At 41.3% G+C, this 21,048-nt stretch overlaps 1 protein-coding gene across 1 annotated transcript in view; it reads right to left on the reverse strand.

Moving 5' to 3' along the window:
- MEI1 (meiotic double-stranded break formation protein 1) overlaps positions 1–21,048 on the reverse strand; it is a 122,541-nt gene that overhangs the window by 97,478 nt on the left and 4,015 nt on the right. The window contains exons 3-6 of the mRNA XM_064283440.1: positions 19,586–19,636; positions 9,686–9,759; positions 7,880–7,985; positions 7,086–7,289 (exon numbers count right to left, since the gene is read on the reverse strand). Of these exons, the coding sequence (XP_064139510.1) occupies positions 7,086–7,289; positions 7,880–7,985; positions 9,686–9,759; positions 19,586–19,636 (435 nt within the window). The remainder of the gene's footprint in view (positions 1–7,085; positions 7,290–7,879; positions 7,986–9,685; positions 9,760–19,585; positions 19,637–21,048) is intronic.

The following is a 21,048-nucleotide window of genomic DNA, read 5'->3' on the forward strand; positions in this document are numbered from 1 at the left end:
AGAAAATTTTAAAAGCAGCCAGGGATAAAAGAAAGGTCTCCTACAATGGAGAATCAATAAGAATAAGTTCAGACTACTCAGCAGAAACCACGCAGGCAAGAAGGCAATGGGATGACATATACAGAGCACTGAAGGAGAAAAACTGCCAACCAAGGATCATATATCCAGCAAAACTCTCTCTGAAATATGAAGGCGAAATTAAGACATTTACAGATAAACACAAGCTTAGAGAATTTGCAAAACCCAAACCAAAGCTACGAGAAATACTAAAGGAAATTGGTCAGAAAACCAGTAATATCAGATACCAGCACAACACAAGCTCACAGAACAGAGCAACCTGATACCAACTCAAATAGGGAAATCACAAAACCAAATAAAGATTAATTAAAAAAAAAAACGCTCAAAACAGGGAATCATTGAAGTCAATATGTAAAAGATCACAATAATCAAAAAGAGGGACTAAATATAGGTGGCATAGAACTGCCATATGGAGAGGGATACAAGGCGATATAGGACAATACAAGTTAGGTTTTTACTTAGAAAAATAGGGGTAAATATTAAGGTAACCACAAAGAGGTATAACAACTCCATAACTCAAAATAAAAACCAAGAAAAATGTAACTACTCAGCAAACATAAAGTCAAATACTATGAAAATGAGGAACACACAAGTTACAAAGAAAAATGTTTCAGCACAAAAAAGTAAGTGGAAAAATGAAGTTGGCAACAACACACATAAAAAGGCATCAAAATAACGGCACTAAACACATACTTATCTATAATTACGCTGAATGTAAACGGACTAAATGCACCAATAAACAGACAGAGAGTCACGGACTGGGTAAAGAAACACGACCCGTCTATACACTGCCTACAAGAGACACACCTTAGACTCAGAGACACAAACAAACTAAAACTCAAAGGACGGAAAAAAATATATCAAGCAAACAATAAGCAAAAAAGAGCAGGAGTAGCAATATTAATTTCTGACAAAATAGACTCTAAAGTTAAATCCATCACAAAGGATAAAGAAGGACACTACATAATGATTAAAGGGACAATTGACCAGGAAGATATAACCATATTAAATATTTATGCACCCAATGACAGGGCTGCAAGATACATAAAACAAATTTTAACAGAATTGAAAAGTGAGATAGACACCTCCACAATTATAGTAGGAGGCTTCAACACACCACTGTCGGAGAAGGACAAGACATCCAGTAAGAAGCTCAATAGAGACACGGAAGACCTAATTACTACAATCAACCAACTTGACCTCATTGACTTATACAGAACTCTCCACCCAACTGCTGCAAAGTATACTTTTTTTTCTAGTGCACATGGAACATTCTCTAGAATAGACCACATATTAGGTCATAAAACAAACCTTTGCAAAATCCAAAACATCGAAATATTACAAAGCATCTTCTCAGACCACAACTTCATAAAAGTGGAAATCAATAACAGAAAAATTAGGGAAAAGAAATCGAATACTTGGAAACTGAACAATACCCTCCTGAAAAAAGACTGGGTTATAGAAGACATTAAGCAGGGAATAAAGAAATTCATGGAATGCAACGAGAATGAAAATACTTCCTATCAAAACCTCTGGGACACAGCAAAAGCAGTGCTCAGAGGCCAATTTATATCGATAAACGCACACATACAAAAAGAAGAAAGAGCCAAAATCAGAGAACTGTCCCTACAACTTGAGCAAATAGAAAGTGAGCAACAAAAGAATCCATCAGGCACCAGAAGAAAACAAATAATAAAAATTAGAGCTGAACTAAATGAATTAGAGAACAGAAAAACAATTGAAAGAATTAACAAAGCCAAAAGCTGGTTCTTTGAAAAAATTAACAAAACTGATAAACCATTGGCCAGACTGACTAAAGAAATACAGGAAAGGAAACAAATAACCCGAATAAGAAACGAGATGGGCCACATCACAACAGACCCAACTGAAATTAAAAGAATCATATCAGATTATTACGGAAAATTGTACTCTAACAAATTTGCAAACCTAGAAGAAATGGATGAATTCTTGGAAAAACACTACCTACCTAAACTAACACAATCAGAAGTAGAACAACTAAATAGACCCATAACAAAAAAAGAGATTGAAACGGTAATCAAAAAACTCCCAACAAAAAAAACCCCGGCCCGGATGGCTTTACTGCAGAGTTCTACCAAACTTTCAGAGAAGAGTTAACACCACTACTACTAAAGGTATTTCAAAGCATAGAAAATGACGGAATACTGCCTAACTCATTCTATGAAGCCACCATCTCCCTGATACCAAAACCAGGTAAAGATATCACAAAAAAAGAAAATTACAGACCTATATCCCTCATGAACAACATGAACACAGATGCAAAAATCCTCAACAAAATTCTAGCCAATAGAATTCAACAACATATCAAAAAAATAATCCACCATGACCAAGTGGGATTTATACCAGGGATGCAAGGCTGGTTTAATATTAGAAAAACCATTAATGTAATCCACCATATAAATAAAACAAAACACAAAAACCACATGATCTTATCAATTGATGCAGAAAAGGCATTTGACAAAGTCCAACACCCATTTATGATAAAAACTCTCAGCAAAATAGGAATTGAAGGAAAATTCCTCAACATAATAAAGGGCATCTATACAAAGCCAACAGCCAACATCACTCTAAATGGAGAGAGCCTGAAAGCAATTCCCTTGAGAACGGAAACCAGACAAGGATGCCCTTTATCACCGCTCTTATTCAACATTGTGCTAGAGGTCCTAGCCAGAGCAATTAGGCTAGACAAAGAAATAAAGGGTATCCGGATTGGCAAGGAGGTAGTAAAATTATCTCTATTTGCAGATGACATGATCTTATACACAGAAAACTCTAAGGAATCCTCCAGAAAACTACTGAAACTAATAGAAGAGTTTGACAGAGTCTCAGGTTATAAGATAAACATACAAAAATCACTTAGATTCCTCTACATCAACAAAAAGAACGACGAAGAGGAAATAACCAAATCAATACCATTCACAGTAGCCCCCAAGAAGATAAAATACTTAGGAATAATTCTTACCAAAGATTAAAAGACCTATATAAAGAAAACTACAAAGTACTACTACAAGAAACTAAAAAGGAACTATTTAAGTGGAAAAACATACCTTGCTCATGGATAGGAAGACTTAACATAGTAAAAATGTCTATTCTACCAAAAGCCATCTATACATACAATGCACTTCCGATACAAATTCCAATGACATTTTTTAATGTGATGGAGAAACAAATCACCAACTTCATATGGAAGGGAAAGAAGCCTCGGATAAGTAAAAAAAAAAGTAAAGCATTACTGAAAAAGAAGAAGAAAGTGGGAGGCCTCACTCTACCTGATTTTAGAACCTATTATACAGCCACAGTAGTCAAAACAGCCTGGTACTGGTACAACAACAGGCACATAGACCAGTGGAACAGAATTGAGAATCCAGAGATAAATCCATCCATATATGAGCAGCTGATATTTGACAAAGGCCCAGTGCCAGTTAACTGGGGAAAAGATAGTCTTTTTAACGAATGGTGCTGGCATAACTGGATATCCATTTGCAAAAAAATGAAACAGGACCCATACCTCACACTGTGCACAAAAACTAACTCCAAGTGGATCAAAGACCTAAACATAAAGACTAAAAGGATAAAGATCGTGGAAGAAAAAACAGGGACAACTTTAGGAGCCCTAATACAAGGCATAAACAGAATACAAAACATTACCAAAGATGATGAAGAGAAACCAGATAACTGGGAGCTCCTAAAAATCAAACACCTATGCTCATCTAAAGACTTCACCAATAGAGTAAAAAGACCACCTACAGACTGGGAAAGAATTTTCAGCTATGACATCTCCGACCAGCGCCTGATCTCTAAATCTGTATGATTCTGTTAAAACTCAACCACAAAAAGACAAACAACCCAATCAAGAAGTGGGCAAAGGATATGAACACGCACTTCACTAAAGAAGATATTCAGGCAGCTAACAGATACATGAGAAAATGCTCTCGATCATTAGCCATTAGAGAAATGCAAATTAAAACTACGATGAGATTCCATCTCACTCCAACAAGGCTGGCATTAATCCAAAAAACACAAAATAATAAATGTTGGAGAGGCTGCAGAGAGATTAGAATTCTTACACACTGCTGGTGGGAACGTAAAATGGTACAACCACTTTGGAAATCTATCTGGCCTTTTCTTAAAAAGTTAGAAATAGAACTACCATACAACCCAAAAATCCCACTCCTCGGAATATACCCTAGAGAAGTAAGAGCCTTCACACAAACAGATATATGCACACTCATGTTTATTGCAGCTCTGTTTACAATAGCAAAAAGCTGGAAGCAACCAAGGTGTCCATCAATGGATAAATGGTTAAATAAATTGTGGTACATTCACACAATGGAATACTACACATTGATAAAGAACAGTGACGAATCTGTGAAACATTTCATACCATGGAGGAACCTGGAAGGCATTATGCTGAGCGAAATTACTCAGAGGAAAAAGGACAAATATTGTATAAGACCATCATTATAAGATCTTGAGAAATAGTATAAATTCAGAAGAACACATACTTTTGTGGTTATGGGGGGGAGGGAGGGAGGGTGGGAGAGGGTTATTTACTGATTAGTTAGTAGATAAGAACTACTTTAGGTGAAGGGAAGGACAATACTCAATACACGGAAGGTCAGCTCAACTGGACTGGACCAAAAGCAAAGAAGTTTCCGGGATAAAATGAATGCTTCAAAGGTCAGCGGAGCAAGGGCAGGGGTTTGGGGACCATGGTTTAAGGGGACTTCTAAGTCAACTGGCAAAATAATTCTATTATGAAAACATTCTGCACCCCACTTTGAAATGTGGCGTCTGGGGTCTTAAATGCTAACAAGCGGCCATCTAAGATGCACCAATTGGTCTCAACTCACCTGGAGCAAAGAATGAAGAACACCAAGGTCACACGATAACTATGAGCCCAAGAGACAGAAAGGGCCACATGAACTAGAGACTTACATCATCCTGAGACCAGAAGAACTAGATGGTGCCCGGCCACAACCGATGACTGCCCTGACAGGGAGCACAACAGAGAACCCCTGAGGGAGCAGGAGATCAGTGGGATGCAGACCCCAAATTCTCATAAAAAGACCAGACTTAATGGTCTGACTGAGACTAGAAGAATCCCGGCGGTCATGGTCCTCAAACTTTCTGTTGGCCCAGGACAGGAACCATTCCCGAAGACTACTCATCAGACATGGAAGGGACTGGACAATGGGTAGGGAAGAGATGCTGATGAAGAGTGACCTACTTGTATCAGGTGGACACTTGAGACTGTGTTGGCATCTCCTGTCTGGAGGGGAGATGGGAGGATAAAGAGGGTTAGAAACTGGCAAAATTGTCACGAAAGGAGAGACTGGAAGGGCTGACTCATTAGGGGAAGAGTAAGAGGGAGTATGGAGTAAGGTGTATATAAGCTTATATGTGACAGACTGACTTGATTTGTAAACGCTCACTTAAAGCTCAGTAAAAATTACTGAAAAAAAAAAAAAGAATGTTGTTGTTCACATTACAAGCGAGATCAGCACAACTGGACTAAAGTAAAAGCAAAGAAGTTTCCTGAATAAATTGACTGCTTCGAAGGCCAGCATAGCAGGGGCAGGGATTTGGGGACCATGGTTTCAGGGGACATCTAAGTCAAATGGCATAATAAAATCTATTAAGAAAACATTCTGCATCCCACTTTGGAGAATGGCATCAGGGGTCTTAAACGTTAGCAAACAGCCATCTAAGATGCATCAATGGGTCTCAACTCACCTGGAGCAAAGGAAAATGAAGAACACCAAAGATGCAAGGTAATTATCAGCCCAAGAGACAGAAAGGACCACATAAACCAGAGACTACATCAGCCTGAGACCAGAACAACTAGACGGTGCTTGGCTACAACCGATGACTGCCCTGACAGGAGAGCAATGGGACGCAGATCCCAAATTCTCGTAAAAAGACCCGACTTAATGGTCTGACTGAGACTTGAAGGACTCCAGAGGTCATGGTCCCAATTACCTTCTGTTAGCCCCAAAAATGAACCATTCCCAAAGCCAACTCTTCAGACAGGGACTGGACTGTACTATGGGACAAAAAATGATACTGGTGAAGAGTGAGCTTCTTGGATCAAGTAGACACATGAGACTATGTGCGCAGCTCCTGTCTGGAGGGGAGATGAGAGGGCAGAGGGAGTCAGAAGCTGGCCGAATGGACATGAAAATAGAGAGTGGAGGGAAGGAGTGTGCTCTTATTAGGGGGAGGGCAATTAGGAGTACAGAGCAAGGTGTATATAAATTTTTGTACGAGGCTGTGTCGATTTGTAAACTTCTACTTAAAGCACAATAAAAATAAAAAAAAAAAAGAAGGTAGCAGGAGAAGAGGCTGGAAGGTCATACCAACGCTCCTGAAGAGTCTCAAACAAGCATAAAAACCTGGACCTTTTCCTGGACCACAGAGGGAGCCATGGAAGATTTATGAATAGGAAAGTGACAGGTCGTGAACTGTGTGGCATGATGATTACCTTGGCAGCAAGTACAGAATGCACCAGGCAGACAGAGATCAGAGGCAGAAAATCTGGTGTGTAACTTGCGTCCCTCTTCTCTTTCCAACATCCTGAAAATGCCACACCAGCATCTTTCACACAGTCTGTGCATCTTATCTTCTAAGCTTGTGGTTTCTACACTTTGCAAAGCAGCAAATTTCTGCATAAGAGGAGCCGATACTCAAGTCCTAAAGCTACCACCAGTTGCCGTTGAATGGATTCCAATTGATGGCGACCCCATGTGTGTCAGGGTAGAACTGTGCTCCATAGGGTGTTCAATGGCTGTTTTTTTGGAACTAGATTGCCAGGCCTTTCTTCCAAGGCACCTCTGGGTGAACTCCAACTGCCAACCTTTTGGTTAACAGCCAAGCACTTAACTGTTTGTGCCACCTATGAATTCCGCATCCTAAAGCGAAATCCTCAAAAGTTTGTTCCCCTTCTTTTCTCCAGCCCCATGTCTTACCCAAGCAGTTGATCTGTAGCTCCTTTGTCTGGGCACTGTCCAGGGTAGAAAGGAAGAGGGGACACAGTTTCTCCCGGAAGTGGCTGGAAAGCATCTCGGCTGCCATTGGTGCAGCATACAGCTTCCCGTAGAGGTAACAGACAGAAGCTTGCACCCCCTCGTTGGGGTACACCAGACCTCTCAACAGATGCTCCATCAGGTTGCCTGTCCAGAAAACAACCCAAGGACCGAGTGAATCTCACAGCGTCAACTGCTACATGAAACCCCAAATTACTTATCCCAGTGGCATAGTACTGGTAATCCCTCATTTGTCTAGTCTTTGGATATTGGAAAGAACCTTCTTCTCCATTTTCAGTTGATCCTTACAAAACTTAGCCACAGTAAATGCTTTCTGGGCACTTAATCAAAAGGTAAAATCGAAGCTTAGAGAAGTTAAGTGACTTACCCTTGGGTAAATCCTCTGAGATTTTTTTTTTTTTTTGCATTTCACTGACAGGAGAAAAATGCTTCTACATTCCAGAATTAATTCCTCCTCCCACCCAAAAGAAAGCTTCTTAATAGGTACATAATTAATATGGATTAAAAAATGGATGGAAATAGCACAAGATCAAGAATTAAGAAACTGACCTTTTTCATATTGACCAACAAAGAACGTATTTGCAGGTAAGGAAACTGAGGTCTAGAGAAAGCAAGTAATGGCATTCCCAGATTTACACAGTGAATGGGCTACCCAAATGAAAGAGTGATCGAATCAGGCAAAAGGGTCTTGGTAGCTCTTGGCCACAGTCACTCACCATGCTCCATTACAAGCATATCTGCCAGAGCAGGGATGGCATCCACCAACTTGCCAAGAAGGGTCAGGATGGCCAGGCTACCTCGCATGGAAGGCACGTTACACAGCTGCAGAAAGTGAACACACTCCACCCTGTAAATTAGGATCAGGACAGACCTCCCACCAAAATTTACCTCACCCACCCACGCCAACACCTGTATTGCGTACGCCTCTCACCACATCAACAATCAGCCTCTCTAGATGAGTAAATGGCCATCTCCCGACTTACTGACAACTCCCAGGGCACAGGGACTGAGTCTGATTCCTCTCAGAGCCTTCAATACCTAACTCAGTACATGTTTGTTAAACTGAATTATAATAGTGGTATTTTGCTTCCTACCGAAGCAGAAACTGGAGGGTGAAAGTTGGGAATGTCATAAAGACAGAAGGCTGGCTCAGTGCAAAAACTATCATTATTGTTACTACTACTTCTACTACCAAAGAAGAGTTGAAGCCTTTGAATTGTGGTGTTGGCAAAGAATGTTGAGTATACCGTGGACTGGATAAATCTGTCTTGGAAGAACAAATAAATCTGTCTTGCAGGAAGTACAACCAGAATGCTCCTTAGAGGCAAGGATGGCGAGACTGAGTCTTACATACTTTGGACATGTTGTCAGGAGGGATCAATCTCTGAAGAAGGACATCATGCTTGGCAAAGTACAGGGTCAGTGGAAAAGAGGAAGACCCTCAACGAGGTGGATTGACACAGTGGCTGCAACAATTGGCTCAAGCATAACAACGATTGTAAGGATGGCGCAGGACCAGGCAGTGTTTTGTTCTGTTGTGCAGAGGGTCACTATGAGTCGGAGCCGACTCAACGGCACCTAACAACAACAACAGCTGCTACAAATACTGAATACCCTGTATGTGCCAGGCACTATGCTTGCTGCTTAGAGTCCATGGGTATGGTTTTATATCTCACCTTTTTCACTGACGAGCTGTAGCACTATGGGTAAGACTCCTTTGGTTGGAAATACAATAGTACCAATTTCACATGGTTGTTGGAAGGACTGAATGAGATACTGCATGTAAAGCACCTAACATAGCACCCAGCATACAGAAAGTGTTAGGTGATATCAGTTTCATAAGAAGTATTGATGTGTATGCAATTGTAAATTCAATCAGATATATCAATCATATGCATATTAATCACGGTATGCTAATTTTAATATAATTTATAACTAAATGTTGCTCTTGATGGTGTTAAGACAAACATTTGTCTTCCTTTTGAAACACAAAACGGATTGTGATATTATTCCTAAATCTTAAACGCAATCTAAAAGCTGTTTGTTTAATGGACATCTTTGACTACAATAAAAAGTCAGGTTGAACATACCCACTCGGTGCTTGCTTTAATGGTGATAAAGGCAAATGCCTTTAGTATAAAGTAACACATGAAATTAAAAAACAAATAAAAACACTAAACCAAGACATAGTGAACATATTTCCTTGATATATTCATCGAGGAAAATCAATATTGCATCTAGGAGAATACAGAAAATGGGCCACGGAATTATTGTGCCAGAAAGATGTATCTTCACAGTAGGGAGGTGGCATAAGGGAGACTGGAAGGGTGAGCAAGGGTGCGGGGCAGGACCCAAGGCCCAGCCACTAGCTTTGGTTCTGACATCTGCTTAAGAGACCCCAGGCAAGGGAGTGCCTTTTCCTCTCTGGGCTTCAGTTCCCCCACCTCCCTAAAGAAGGGGTTGGGCCAGCTCCGACAAATGGGAATTCTAAGGGGTGCCCAAGAACCCAGGTATTTACTGACCTCTCTGTGGCACTCATCCAGCAGGCAGTGGATGGTCTGCTCCAGCTTCAGCTGCATTATAAGCTGGATAAGGACTGAGCAGATACAATCGTATCACTGATTAGAAGACAGCACTGGCCCAGAATTTACCTTCCACAGCCCTTCTGCTCAAAGTCAGTGCGGGGAGTGATTTGCTGTATTAATTGCTGAGTCTTCCCCATCTTCCCCGTTAAGCTATGTGTGCACATCCACACCAGAGGATTCAGGGCTGCTTCTTGTTTTGTGTCGGTGGTTCTCGGCCCAGGCTGCACATTGGAATCCCCTATTGTTGTTGTTAACTGCCACTGTGTTGATTCTGACCCAGGGCCACGCCGTGTGCGCAGAGCAGAACTGCTCCGTAGGGTTTTCAGGGCTGTGACCCTTCAGAAGCAGATCACCAGGCCTGTCTTCCGAGGTGCCTCTGGGTGGATTTGAACCACCAACTTTTCAGCTAGTAGTCGAGCATTTAACCACTGTACCACCAGGGCTCCTGACTCACTTGGAGGCTTTTAAGAATAATCAAAAAAAAAAATGCAGTGTCCAAATCCCACCTTAGACCAATCAAATCAGAACCTCTAGGGGAAAAGTCCAAGTATCTGTGTATATTTTTTTTAATTCCCCAGGTGAGTCTACTGTGAAACCAGGATTAAAAGCTACTATTTTATATTATCTGTACTTTTTTCCTCCCTTAGAGTTTGGTCCTTTAAATACCAGAAAACAGAAGTATAAGTGAGTTCCTGTGCCAATTATTAAGATATTATCTCTCAGCACCAAACGCACCCTTCTACACAATCATCTGCGATGGTTCCTCCGGTGTCTCTCTGAGGGGCAGGGAAGAAGACGTGGCTGGCTCTGCAGGTGCTGGGAAAGCTGCACACTAGATTCAGCTGCTGCCGTGGGACGGCTCTGCCCTGCCGCGGAAAGAGGCATTCTAGAACAGTCACAGAAGCAGGAAACAAGCCAGGAGCAAGCGCTTCTTCTCTCTCCAGCCTTGCAATCTCCCTCTAGTGCCTCACAACTTTCAGCTCTGCTGGTTTAAAGGCCTTGGTTTCCAAGGTTTTGTTGAATTAGAAGCTGAGACTACCATCTGGCCATTCTGAGATCCTGATGCCACCGGGCCAATAGGCAAAGGAGGATTACTCTACCACCTGGAGCAATGATCCAGATAACCAGGGGAAACTAGGTTGCTTCGAACAATAAGGGCAGGGAGAACTATGCCTGGAAACAGGAATTCTCTGGGGAACTGCTCAGTACTTCCGCGTTCAATAGCAAAAGTCAATGGAAAATTACAGCAACCAAAAAAGGCAAGGCCACTGAAGATTCAGACCGTTCAGGAATGAAGGTTTGGGTGGCCCCGACTAGGATAAAATCCCAACCAGCTGAGATCCTTGCTGAGGGAAAAGGATACATGGAATGGGTAAAGGAAGAAGGAAACTATAAATATTAACTACAGCCTTGTGACCAGTTATGGAAATGAACATTGCCTGCATGTGTGTGTGTGTAAGCTGTATATGTTTTCTTCTTGCTGCGTCTCCTTTTCCTTATTACCCGCACAAGTTTCACGAGAGGTTAACTTTATAATTCACTCTTTAGGTAACAGAATATTCAGATGGGACTGTGACTGAATTTGAAAATTAACTATCGTGACCCAGAGATGGACAGTATGATTGTTTTCCCAAAATAAATACAATTGTTATTTCAACATTTCATTTCCTTATCTTGGAGAGAAATGGCTTTGTTCGTATGAAAGATATGTATAAAGTACAGCTGCATCTTGTTAGGCAAAACCAGCTATTTTTGTTGTTCTATAGAAGTTCAAGTACCTGTAGAAAGGTGTGTGAGGATGACAATTAGCCAAAGGAATGGACAGAGGCAGTTATTAAGCTATGGTCTCTCAGCTCAAAATCCATCCTTCTATACTTTGCTTTGGGATGCTGGAGCTGGAACTATGCAAGGCACATTTCTGCTTTTCTAGATGGCCCCTAGGTAGGCTCTCCCAATAATGAGCACCATAAAGAAACGGCAAGGCAGGGCCAAGATGCAGAGTAGTCAGACACTTCCTGTGGTCGCTCTTACAACAAAGACCCAAAAAAACAAGCGAATCGGTTATATATGACAATCTAGGGGCCCTAAACATCAAAGACAAAGTTGAGGAGTCAGACTGAGCGGCAGGGGGAAGGAGAGGCAGTTTAGAAGCAGCGAGGATATGCTCGCCAGGTCAGATGTGCTGGCAAAAAACCCTACAGGCTGGATCACTAGCGCACACAGGCTGAGGCAAGCAGTAGTGCTCAGGGCATGTTTTACACACCAGAAGAAACACAGTGGCGGAGAGTCTGCGCAAGCCTGCAGAACCAGGGGAAAGCGGCGCTGACTCTGCAAAAGTTAAGTGTGAGCATCTAACCTACTGCATGGAATCAAAAAAATCCCTTCCCCCTTCTGGAAAGAACCTCTCTCCCATTTACCTGCCCCCTCCCCACTCTGCTCTGGTCCAGTTCTGCTTCAGTGATTGCCACACCCCCTGGGCCAGAAGTAGGACCCGTCACTCTCCCAAGCCATTCTCCCCGCTTTGGAGAGGGAACAAATTAACAAACACGAAAAAATAATCTGCCAGCACCCCTAAACTGGGAACTCAGAGCAGGCACAGCCTATTGCCTAGGCACAGGCATAAGGGGTCCACAGACTCTGAATGCCTTTTATGCCTCTCTAGACCTGTGTGGGCCCATTTCAACAGCATAGGCCCATATTATAACAGTACGACAGGGTATATATCTGAAGCCTATTCTCAACTGCAACAGTTAAGTGGGATTGGCAGATTCGTGACATTTGACACCACCTGCCCATTAGGCAGGGTCCTTACCTACCCACATCAGGGACCTGAGGTCTGGTGGCCCCACCCATGCCACCTAGCCATCCACGGAAGGGGGCTGAGAACAAGTGGTGCCTCCCAGTCCTTACAGCCAACAGCATTGGGTGCCCAATGTCTGGTTGCAAAATCCACCCACCTACACACTCGAGGGAAAAGGGACACGCCTTCCACCCAGGCACTCAGGGGCAGCCATCAACCCCCTACCTTGCTCAGCACATCACCCCCTACTGCAGCCACATACCTGTGCCTATCCCAATTATCCTGATGTAGCCCTGCCCATCTAGGTCTGTAGGTGAGAGCCTGCACCACACACTCAGTGACCAATGACCTGGACACCTGAGCTGAATCTACACAAGAAAAGCAAACAAACTCCTAGGCTCATATACCTAGTAACACCTCTAACCACCTGGTGACAGGACATGAGAGCTTCAGAGACACCAATAATCAAAGTAGCTCACATGTTCAGCCTATCCGGGAATATCAAAACAAAACAAAAAGCTAGGACATAGTAAGCAAACAAAATAAATATAATAACTTATTGATGGCTTAGACGTAACAGTCAATATCAAATCGCATAAAGATGCAGACCATGACGGCTTCAACAAATGACCAAAACAAGGAATCAAGAAACCTCCCAGAGGAAGAGAAAATCTTAGAATTACCGGAGGTAGAATTCAAAAGATTAATATACGGAGCTCTTCAAGACATCAGGAAGAAGATCAGGCAAAACGCAGACCAAGCCAAGGAACACACAGACAAAGCAACAGAGGAACTTAAGAAGGTTATACAAGAGCATAATGACAAATTTAATAGGATGCGTGAATCCATAGAGAGATAGCAAACAGAAATTCAAAAGATTAACAATAAAATTTCAGAATTAGACAACTAAATAGAAAGTCATAGGAGCAGAATTGAGGCAATGAAAGTCAGAATTAAGAGACTGAAGATACTTGATACCAGTTTATTTGAGGAGAAATATGATAAAAGAATTAAAAAAAAAAAAACCCTAAGAATTATGTGGTACTCTATCAAGAGGAGTAACCTACAAGCAACTGGAGTACCAGAACGGGGGGGATAACCGAAAATACAGAGAGAATTGTGGAAGATTTGTTGGCAGAAAACTTCCCTGGTATCGTGAAAGACAAGAAGATACCTATCCAGGAAGCTTGTCGAACCCCACACCTGGTAGATTCCAAAAGAAAGTCACCAAGACATATTACAATCAAACTTGCCAAAACCAAAGATAAAGAGAGAATTTTAAGAGCAGCTAGGGATAAACAAAAAGTCACCTACAAAGGAGAGTCAATAAGACAAAACTCTGACTACCCAGCAGAAACCATGCAGGCAAGACGGCAATGAGATGATATACAAAGCCCTGAAGAAAAAAAATTGCCAGTAAAGATTTATATATCTAGCAAAACTCTCTCTCAAACATGCTGGTGAAATTAGGGCGTTTCCAGATAAACAGAAGCTTAGGGAATTTGTAAAAAACCAAACCAAAATTACGAGAAATACTAAAGGGAGTCCTCTGGTTAGAAAATCAATAACATCAGAGAACAACCCAAGACTAGAACACAGGACAGAACAACCAGATATCAACCCAGATAGGGAAGTACAAAAATAAATCAAAGCTAAAACACTGAAAATAGGGAAACAGAGACATCAATATGTAAAAGATGACAACATCAAAACAAAAAAGAGGGAGTAAATAATGTAGTCATAGAAATTTCATATGGAGAGGAAATCGAGGAAATATTAAGAAGTAAAAGGTTGGTTTAAACTCAGAAAAATGGAGGTATATATTGAGGTAACCACAAAGAACACTAACAATCCTACACATCAAAATAAAAAACAAGAAACTCATAAAGACTCAGCAAATACAAAGTCAACAACAATGAAAAGAAAATAAATGATTCAGCACAGAAAATTAAGTGGAACAAAGAAACTGCGAAAAACATATCAAAAAAAGACATCAAAATGACAGCACTAAACTCACACCTATCAATAATTACGCTGAATGTAAATGGACTAAATGCACCAATAAAGAGACAGAGAGTGGCAGAATGGATTAAAAAAAAAAGCATGATCCATCTATATGGTGCCTACAAGAGACACACCTTAGACTCAAAGACACAAACAAACTAAAACTCAAAGGATGGAACACAACAGAAAGTCCCTGATGGAGCAAGATAAAAGCGTGGTGCAGAACTCAAATTCATGTAAAAAGACCAGACTTAATGGTCTGAGACTAGAGGAACCCCAGAAGAAATGGCCCCCAGATCTTCTATTAACTCAGAACTAAAACCATTCCCGAAGCCAACTCTTCAGACAAAGATTAGACTGGAGTATAAAATGTAAAATAATACTCGTGTAGAGTGTCCTTCTCAATTCAAGTAGATACATGAGACTAAATGAGTAGCTACTGTCTGGAGGTGGGACGAGAATGCAGAAAGGGATAGGAGCTGGTTAAATGGACATGGGAAACGCGGGTAGAAAGGGAAGTGTGCTATCTATCACATTATAGGGATTGCAACTAGGGTCACATAACAATATGCACATAAATTTTTGTATGAGAAATTAACTTGAGCTCTAAACTTTCACCTAAAGCACAATAATGATAATAATAATCATACACGGCAAGGCTGTGGGAAGAAGGGACTTGTTCCTTCTTGTTTGGGCTTCCTATTTGTTTCCTTCTACTTTCCATTCCTGTGAGTGTCACCCTAACACTTCTGCACTCTGGCAGTGGCAGTGCCCTCCCCTAAGGGCAGCTGAGTCCAGCTGGGAGTTTTGCAGATCCAGCCTCATTGCATTCCTCTAGAAGTACCAGCATCATCTATCTGGTTGTCACCCCTCCTCAGAGGTCTGGGTCCCAGTCAGTGGGGCCCCTCCTCCAAACTTGTAAGTTTTAATAATTCCGATCTCTTCCCTCTGTTTTCTCCAGCCCTAGGGGTGGAAGCTGCTTTCCGTGATCGCTATCTCCATGAAAACTCGGTGTTCTCTTTTTGCCTCTTCAGTTACCTAGTTAATAATTACTTTTTAAAAAAATATATATACAACATAAATTTGCCATTGTAACCATTTTTAAGCATACGGTTCAGTGGTGTTAAATATATTCACAATGTTGTGCAACCATCACCACTATTTCTAAAACTTTTTCATCACCTTAAACTAAAAAACTCCATACTTTTCTTTTAATAATTTTTATTGTGCTTTAAGTGAAAGTTTACAAATCAAGTCAGTCTCTCACAAAAAAACCCATATACACCTTGCTACACACTCCCAATTACTCTCTCCCTAATGAGACAGTCTGCTCTGTCCCTCCACTCTCTCTTTTCGTGTCCATTTCCCCAGCTTCTAACCCCCTCCACCCTCTGATCTCTCCTCCAGGCAGGAGATGCCAACATAGTCTCAAGTGTCCACCTGATCCAAGAAACTCACTCCTCACCAGCATCCCTCTCCAACCCATTGTCCAGTCCAATCCATGTCTGAAGAGTTGGCTTCGGGAATGGTTCCTGTCCTGGGGCAGCAGAAGGTCTGGGGCCATGACCACCGGGGCCCTTCCAGTCTCAGTCAGACCATTAAATCTCGTCTTATAAGAATTTGGGGTCTGCATCCCACTGCTCTCCTGCTCCGTCAGGGGTTCTCTGTTGTGTTCCCTGTCAGGGCAGTCATCCGCTGTAGCCGTGCACTATCTAGTTCTTCTGGTCTCAGGATGATGTAGTCGCTGGTTCATGTGGCCCTTTCTGTCTCCTGGGCTCGTAATCACCTTGTGTCCTTGGTGTTCTTCATTCTCCTTTGATCCAGGTGGGTTAAGACCAATTGATGCATCTCAGATGGCTCCTTGCTAGCATTTAAGACCCCAGAAGCCACTCTTCAAAGTGGGATGGAGAATGTTTTCTTAATAGGTTTTATTATGCCAATTGACTTAGATGTCCCCTGAAACCATTGTCCCCATACCCCTGCCCCTGCTACGCTGGCCTTCGAAGTATTCAGTTTATTCAGGAAACTTCTTTGCTTTTTGGTTTAGTCCAACTGTGCTGACCTCCCCTGTACTGTGTGCTGTCTTTCCCTTCACCTAAAGTAGTTCTTACCTACTATCTAATTAGAGAATACCCTTCTCCCACCCTCCCTCCCTCCCCCTCCTCGCAACCACAAAAGAATGTTTTCTTCTCAGTTTAAACTATTTCTCAAGTTCTTATAATAGTAGTCTTATACAATATTTGTCCTTTTGCAACTGACTAATTTCACTCAGCATAATGCCTTCCAGGTTCCTCCATGTTATGAATTGTTTCACAGATTCCTCACTGTTCTTTACTGATGTGTAGTATTCCATTGTGTGACTATACCATAATTTATTTATCCATTCATCCATTGATGGGCACGTTGGTTGCTTCCATGTTTTTGCTATTGTAAACAGTGCTGCAATAAAAATGGGTGTGCATATACCTGTTTGTGTAAAAGCTCTTATTTCTCTAGGGTATATTCCAAGGAGTGGGATTGCTGGATCATATGGTAATTCTACTTCTAACTTTTTAAGGAAGCTCCAAAGCGGTTGTACCATTTGACATTCCCACCAGCAGTGTATAAGTGTTCCAATCTCTCCACAGCCTCTCCAATGTTTATTATTTTGTGTTTTTTGGATTAATGCCAACCTTGTTGGAGTGAGATGAAATCTCATTGCAGCTTTGATCTGCATTTCTCTAATGGGTAATGATCGTGAACATTTCCTCATACATCTGTTAGCTACCGGAATGTCTTCTTTAGTGAAGTGTCTATTCATATCTTTTGCCAATTTTTTAATTGGGTTATTTGTCTTTTTGCAGTTGAGTGTTTGCAGTATCATGTAGATTTTAGAGATCAGGCGCTGATCAGAAATGTTATAGCTGAAAACTTTTTCCCAGCCTATAGGTAGTCTTTTTACTCTTCTGGTGAAGTCTTTGGATGAGCATAAGTGTTTGATTTTTAGGAGCTCCCAGTTATCTAGTTTTTCTTCTACGTTCTTTATAATGTTTTCTATACTGTTTATGCCATGGATTAGGGCTCCTAACGTTGTCCCTATTTTTTCTTCCATGCTCTTTATTGTTTTAGATTTTATATTTAGGTCTTTGGTCCATTTTGAGTTAGTTTTTGTGCATGGAGTGAGGTACGGGTCTTGTTTCATTTTTTTGCAGATGGATAGCCAGTTATGCCAGCATCATTTGTTAAAAAGACTGTCTTTTCCCCGTTTAACTGTTTTGGGGCCTTTGTCAAATATCAACTGCTCATATGTGGATGGATCTATGTCTGGATTCTCAATTCTGCTCCATTGTTCCATGTATCTGTTGTTGTACCAGTACCAGGCAGTTTTGACTACTGTGGCAGTATAATAGGTTCTAAAATCAGGTAAAGTAAGGCCTCCCACTTTGTTCTTCTTTTTCAGTAATGCCTTATTTATCCGGGGCCTCTTTCCCTTCCATATGAAATTGGTGATTTGTTTCTCCATCTCATTAAAGAATGTCCTTGGGATTTGGATCGGAATTGCATTAAACGTATAGATCGCTTTTGGTAGAATAGACATTTTTATAATGTTAAGTCTTCCTATCCATGAGCAAGGTATGTTCTTCCACTTTTGTAAGTCTCTTTTGGTTTCTTGCAGAAGTGTACTGTAGTTTTCTGTGTATAAGTCTTTTACATCTCTAGTAAGATTTATTCCTAAGTATTTTATCTTCTTGGGGACTACTGTAAATAGCATTGATTTGGTGATTTCCTCTTCGATGTTCTTTTTGTTGGTGTAGAGGAATCCAACTGATTTTTGTATGCTTATCTTGTATCCCGATAGTCTGCTGAACTCTTCTATTAGTTTCAGTAGTTTTCTGGAGGATTCCTTAGGGTTTTCTGTGAAACTCCATACTTCTCAAGCAATAACTCTCTTCTCCCCTCTCCTTAGACCCTGGTGTCTCTATGAATTTGCTTATTCTAGATACATCACATAAGTGGGGTCATACAATATTTGTCCTTTTGTGTCTGGCTTATTTCACTTAGCATAGTGTTTTCAAGGTTCATCCTCGGGGATCATCATATCTCCCTTAATAACATAATATTCCATTGTATGTATGTACCACATTTTGTTTACCTAATCATCCATTGATGGATATTTGGGTTATTTCCACCTTTTAGCTATTGTGAATAATGCTGGTATGAACACTGGCATACAAGTATTTGAGTCCCTGTTTTCAATTCATTTGGGCATATGCCTAGGAATGGAATTGCTGGGTCATATGGTAATTCTGTGAGCCCTGGTGGCACAGTGGCCAAAGCCCTGGGCTGCTAACTGAAAGGTCAGTGGCTCGAACCCAGCAGTGACTCTGCAGGAGAAAGATGTTGCAATCTGCTTCTGTAAAGATTTACAGCTTTGGAAACTCTATGGGGGCAGTTCTACTCTGTACTATAGGGTCACTATGAGTCAGGATCGACTCAGTGGTAATGGGTATGGTAATTCCATGTAATAATTCTTTATATTAAAGTTTTTTTTCTGTTCAAATAACTGGTGTTGTTTCTGTTTCCTGGCTGGACCCTAGTTCTCACCTCTCTGCTGGAATCCTCCCGTCCCAGTTCTCTTGCCTTCTTTCTTTATAAGCCCTTTGCAAGTAAACTCATGCATTTCCACAGCTTTAACCACTACCTATGGGCAGGCAACTGCCAACCAACCAATATGAAATGTAATAAAAATTGTTTTGTACATGCCTTTGTAATGGCACTTACCAGCTCTATCTAGTTACCAGACAATCTCTCCTCCAGGCTGTAAATTCTTAGAAGGCAGGGACCCTGTCCTACTCATCTAAGTATCCTTAGTGCCTGATATAGGCACAGAGTAGGTACCCAATAAAGATATGTCAAATTAATGATTGACGACTAATTGAGTTCTCTTTCTCTGTCTCTAAGTGGGCCATTTCACCAAGGTCTCAGATAACCAGAGCTACAATTCAGGCTAATATCCTTAGCTTCAAATGCTAAGTATACAAGTTTCACCTTACCTTCAATACAGAGGTCTGTTGCACTCCCATCTTCTGTGCTGCATAACAGTCCTTGGAGTAGAGAAGGAAAAATAAGGAGTAGTTACCAATTAAAAGAGAAACAAACCCACAAAGGCACACTGTGAATTCTAAAACTAACAGCAGCTTTAAGCAATCTCCCAGCTAAATTCTACCCTCAGCATCAAATATTTAGAATTTAAAGACCCACCCTGGCTTTAAAAAAGTAAGCACTGTCAGCATATATATAAAAAAAAAAATTCAAGCCAGTTGCCATCAAGTCGATTCCAAATCACAGCAACCCTGAAGGACAGAGTAAAACTGCTCCATAGAGTTTCTGTCTTCGTTATCCAGTGCTGCTATAACAGAAATACCACAAGTGGATGGCTTGAACAAAGAAAAATTTATTCTCTCACAGTCTAGGAGACTAGAAGTCCGAATTCAGAGTGCCAGATCCAGGGGAAGGCTTTCTCTCTCTGTCGGCTCGGGGGAAGGTCCTCGCCATCAATCTTCCCCTGGTCTAGGAGCTTTTCAGTGCAGAGACCCCGGGTCCAAAGGACCCATGCTCTTGCTCTTCTTTCTTGGTGGTATGAGGTCCCCATGTCTCTCTGCTCACGTCTCTCTTTTATATCTCAAAAGAGATTGGCTCAAGGCACAATCCAATCTTGTAGATTGAGTCCTGCCTTATTAACATGACTGCTGCTAATCCCATCTCATCAACATCACACAGACAGAACTGACAACACATAGGAAAATCACATCAGATGACAAAATGTTGGACAATCACACAATACTGGGAATCGTGACCTAGCCAAATTCATATACATATTTCTGGGGGACGCAATGCAATTCATGACAGTTCCCAAGACTGTAAATCTGTACAGCAGCAGACTCCCATATTTTTCTCCCTCAGAGTGGCTGGTAGGTTCAAATCTTTTGGTTAGCAGGATTATGGATTGAATTATATCCCCCCAAAATGTGTGTCAACTTGGTTAAGCCATGATTTCCAGTATTATGTGGTTGTCCTCCATTTTGTGATCTTATATAATTACTTATATATTACAAATCCTAACTTATATGAGGCAGGATTAGAGACAGTTGTGTTAATGAGGTAGGACTCAATCTACAGGATTAAGTTGTATCTCAAGTCAATCTCTTCTGAGATATAAAAGAGAGAAGCGAGCAGAGAGGAGGGGGAACATCCTACCACCAAGAATGAAGAGTCAGGGGCAGAGCATGTCCTTTGGACCTGGGGTCTCTGTGCTAAGAAAATCCTAGACCCAGGAGAAGACTGATAACAAGGACCTTCCCCCAGAGCCAACAGAAAGAAAGAGCCTTCCCCTGGAGCTGGCGCCCTGAATTCAGAATTCTAGCCTTCTAAACTGTGAGAATAAATTTTCTTTGTAAAAGCCATCCACTTGTGGTATTCTGTTATAGCAGCACTAGATTAAGACAGCAGCCGAGTG

The sequence above is a fragment of the Loxodonta africana genome, chromosome 4 (genome assembly GCF_030014295.1).
Source record: "Loxodonta africana isolate mLoxAfr1 chromosome 4, mLoxAfr1.hap2, whole genome shotgun sequence".
NCBI lineage: Eukaryota > Metazoa > Chordata > Mammalia > Proboscidea > Elephantidae > Loxodonta > Loxodonta africana.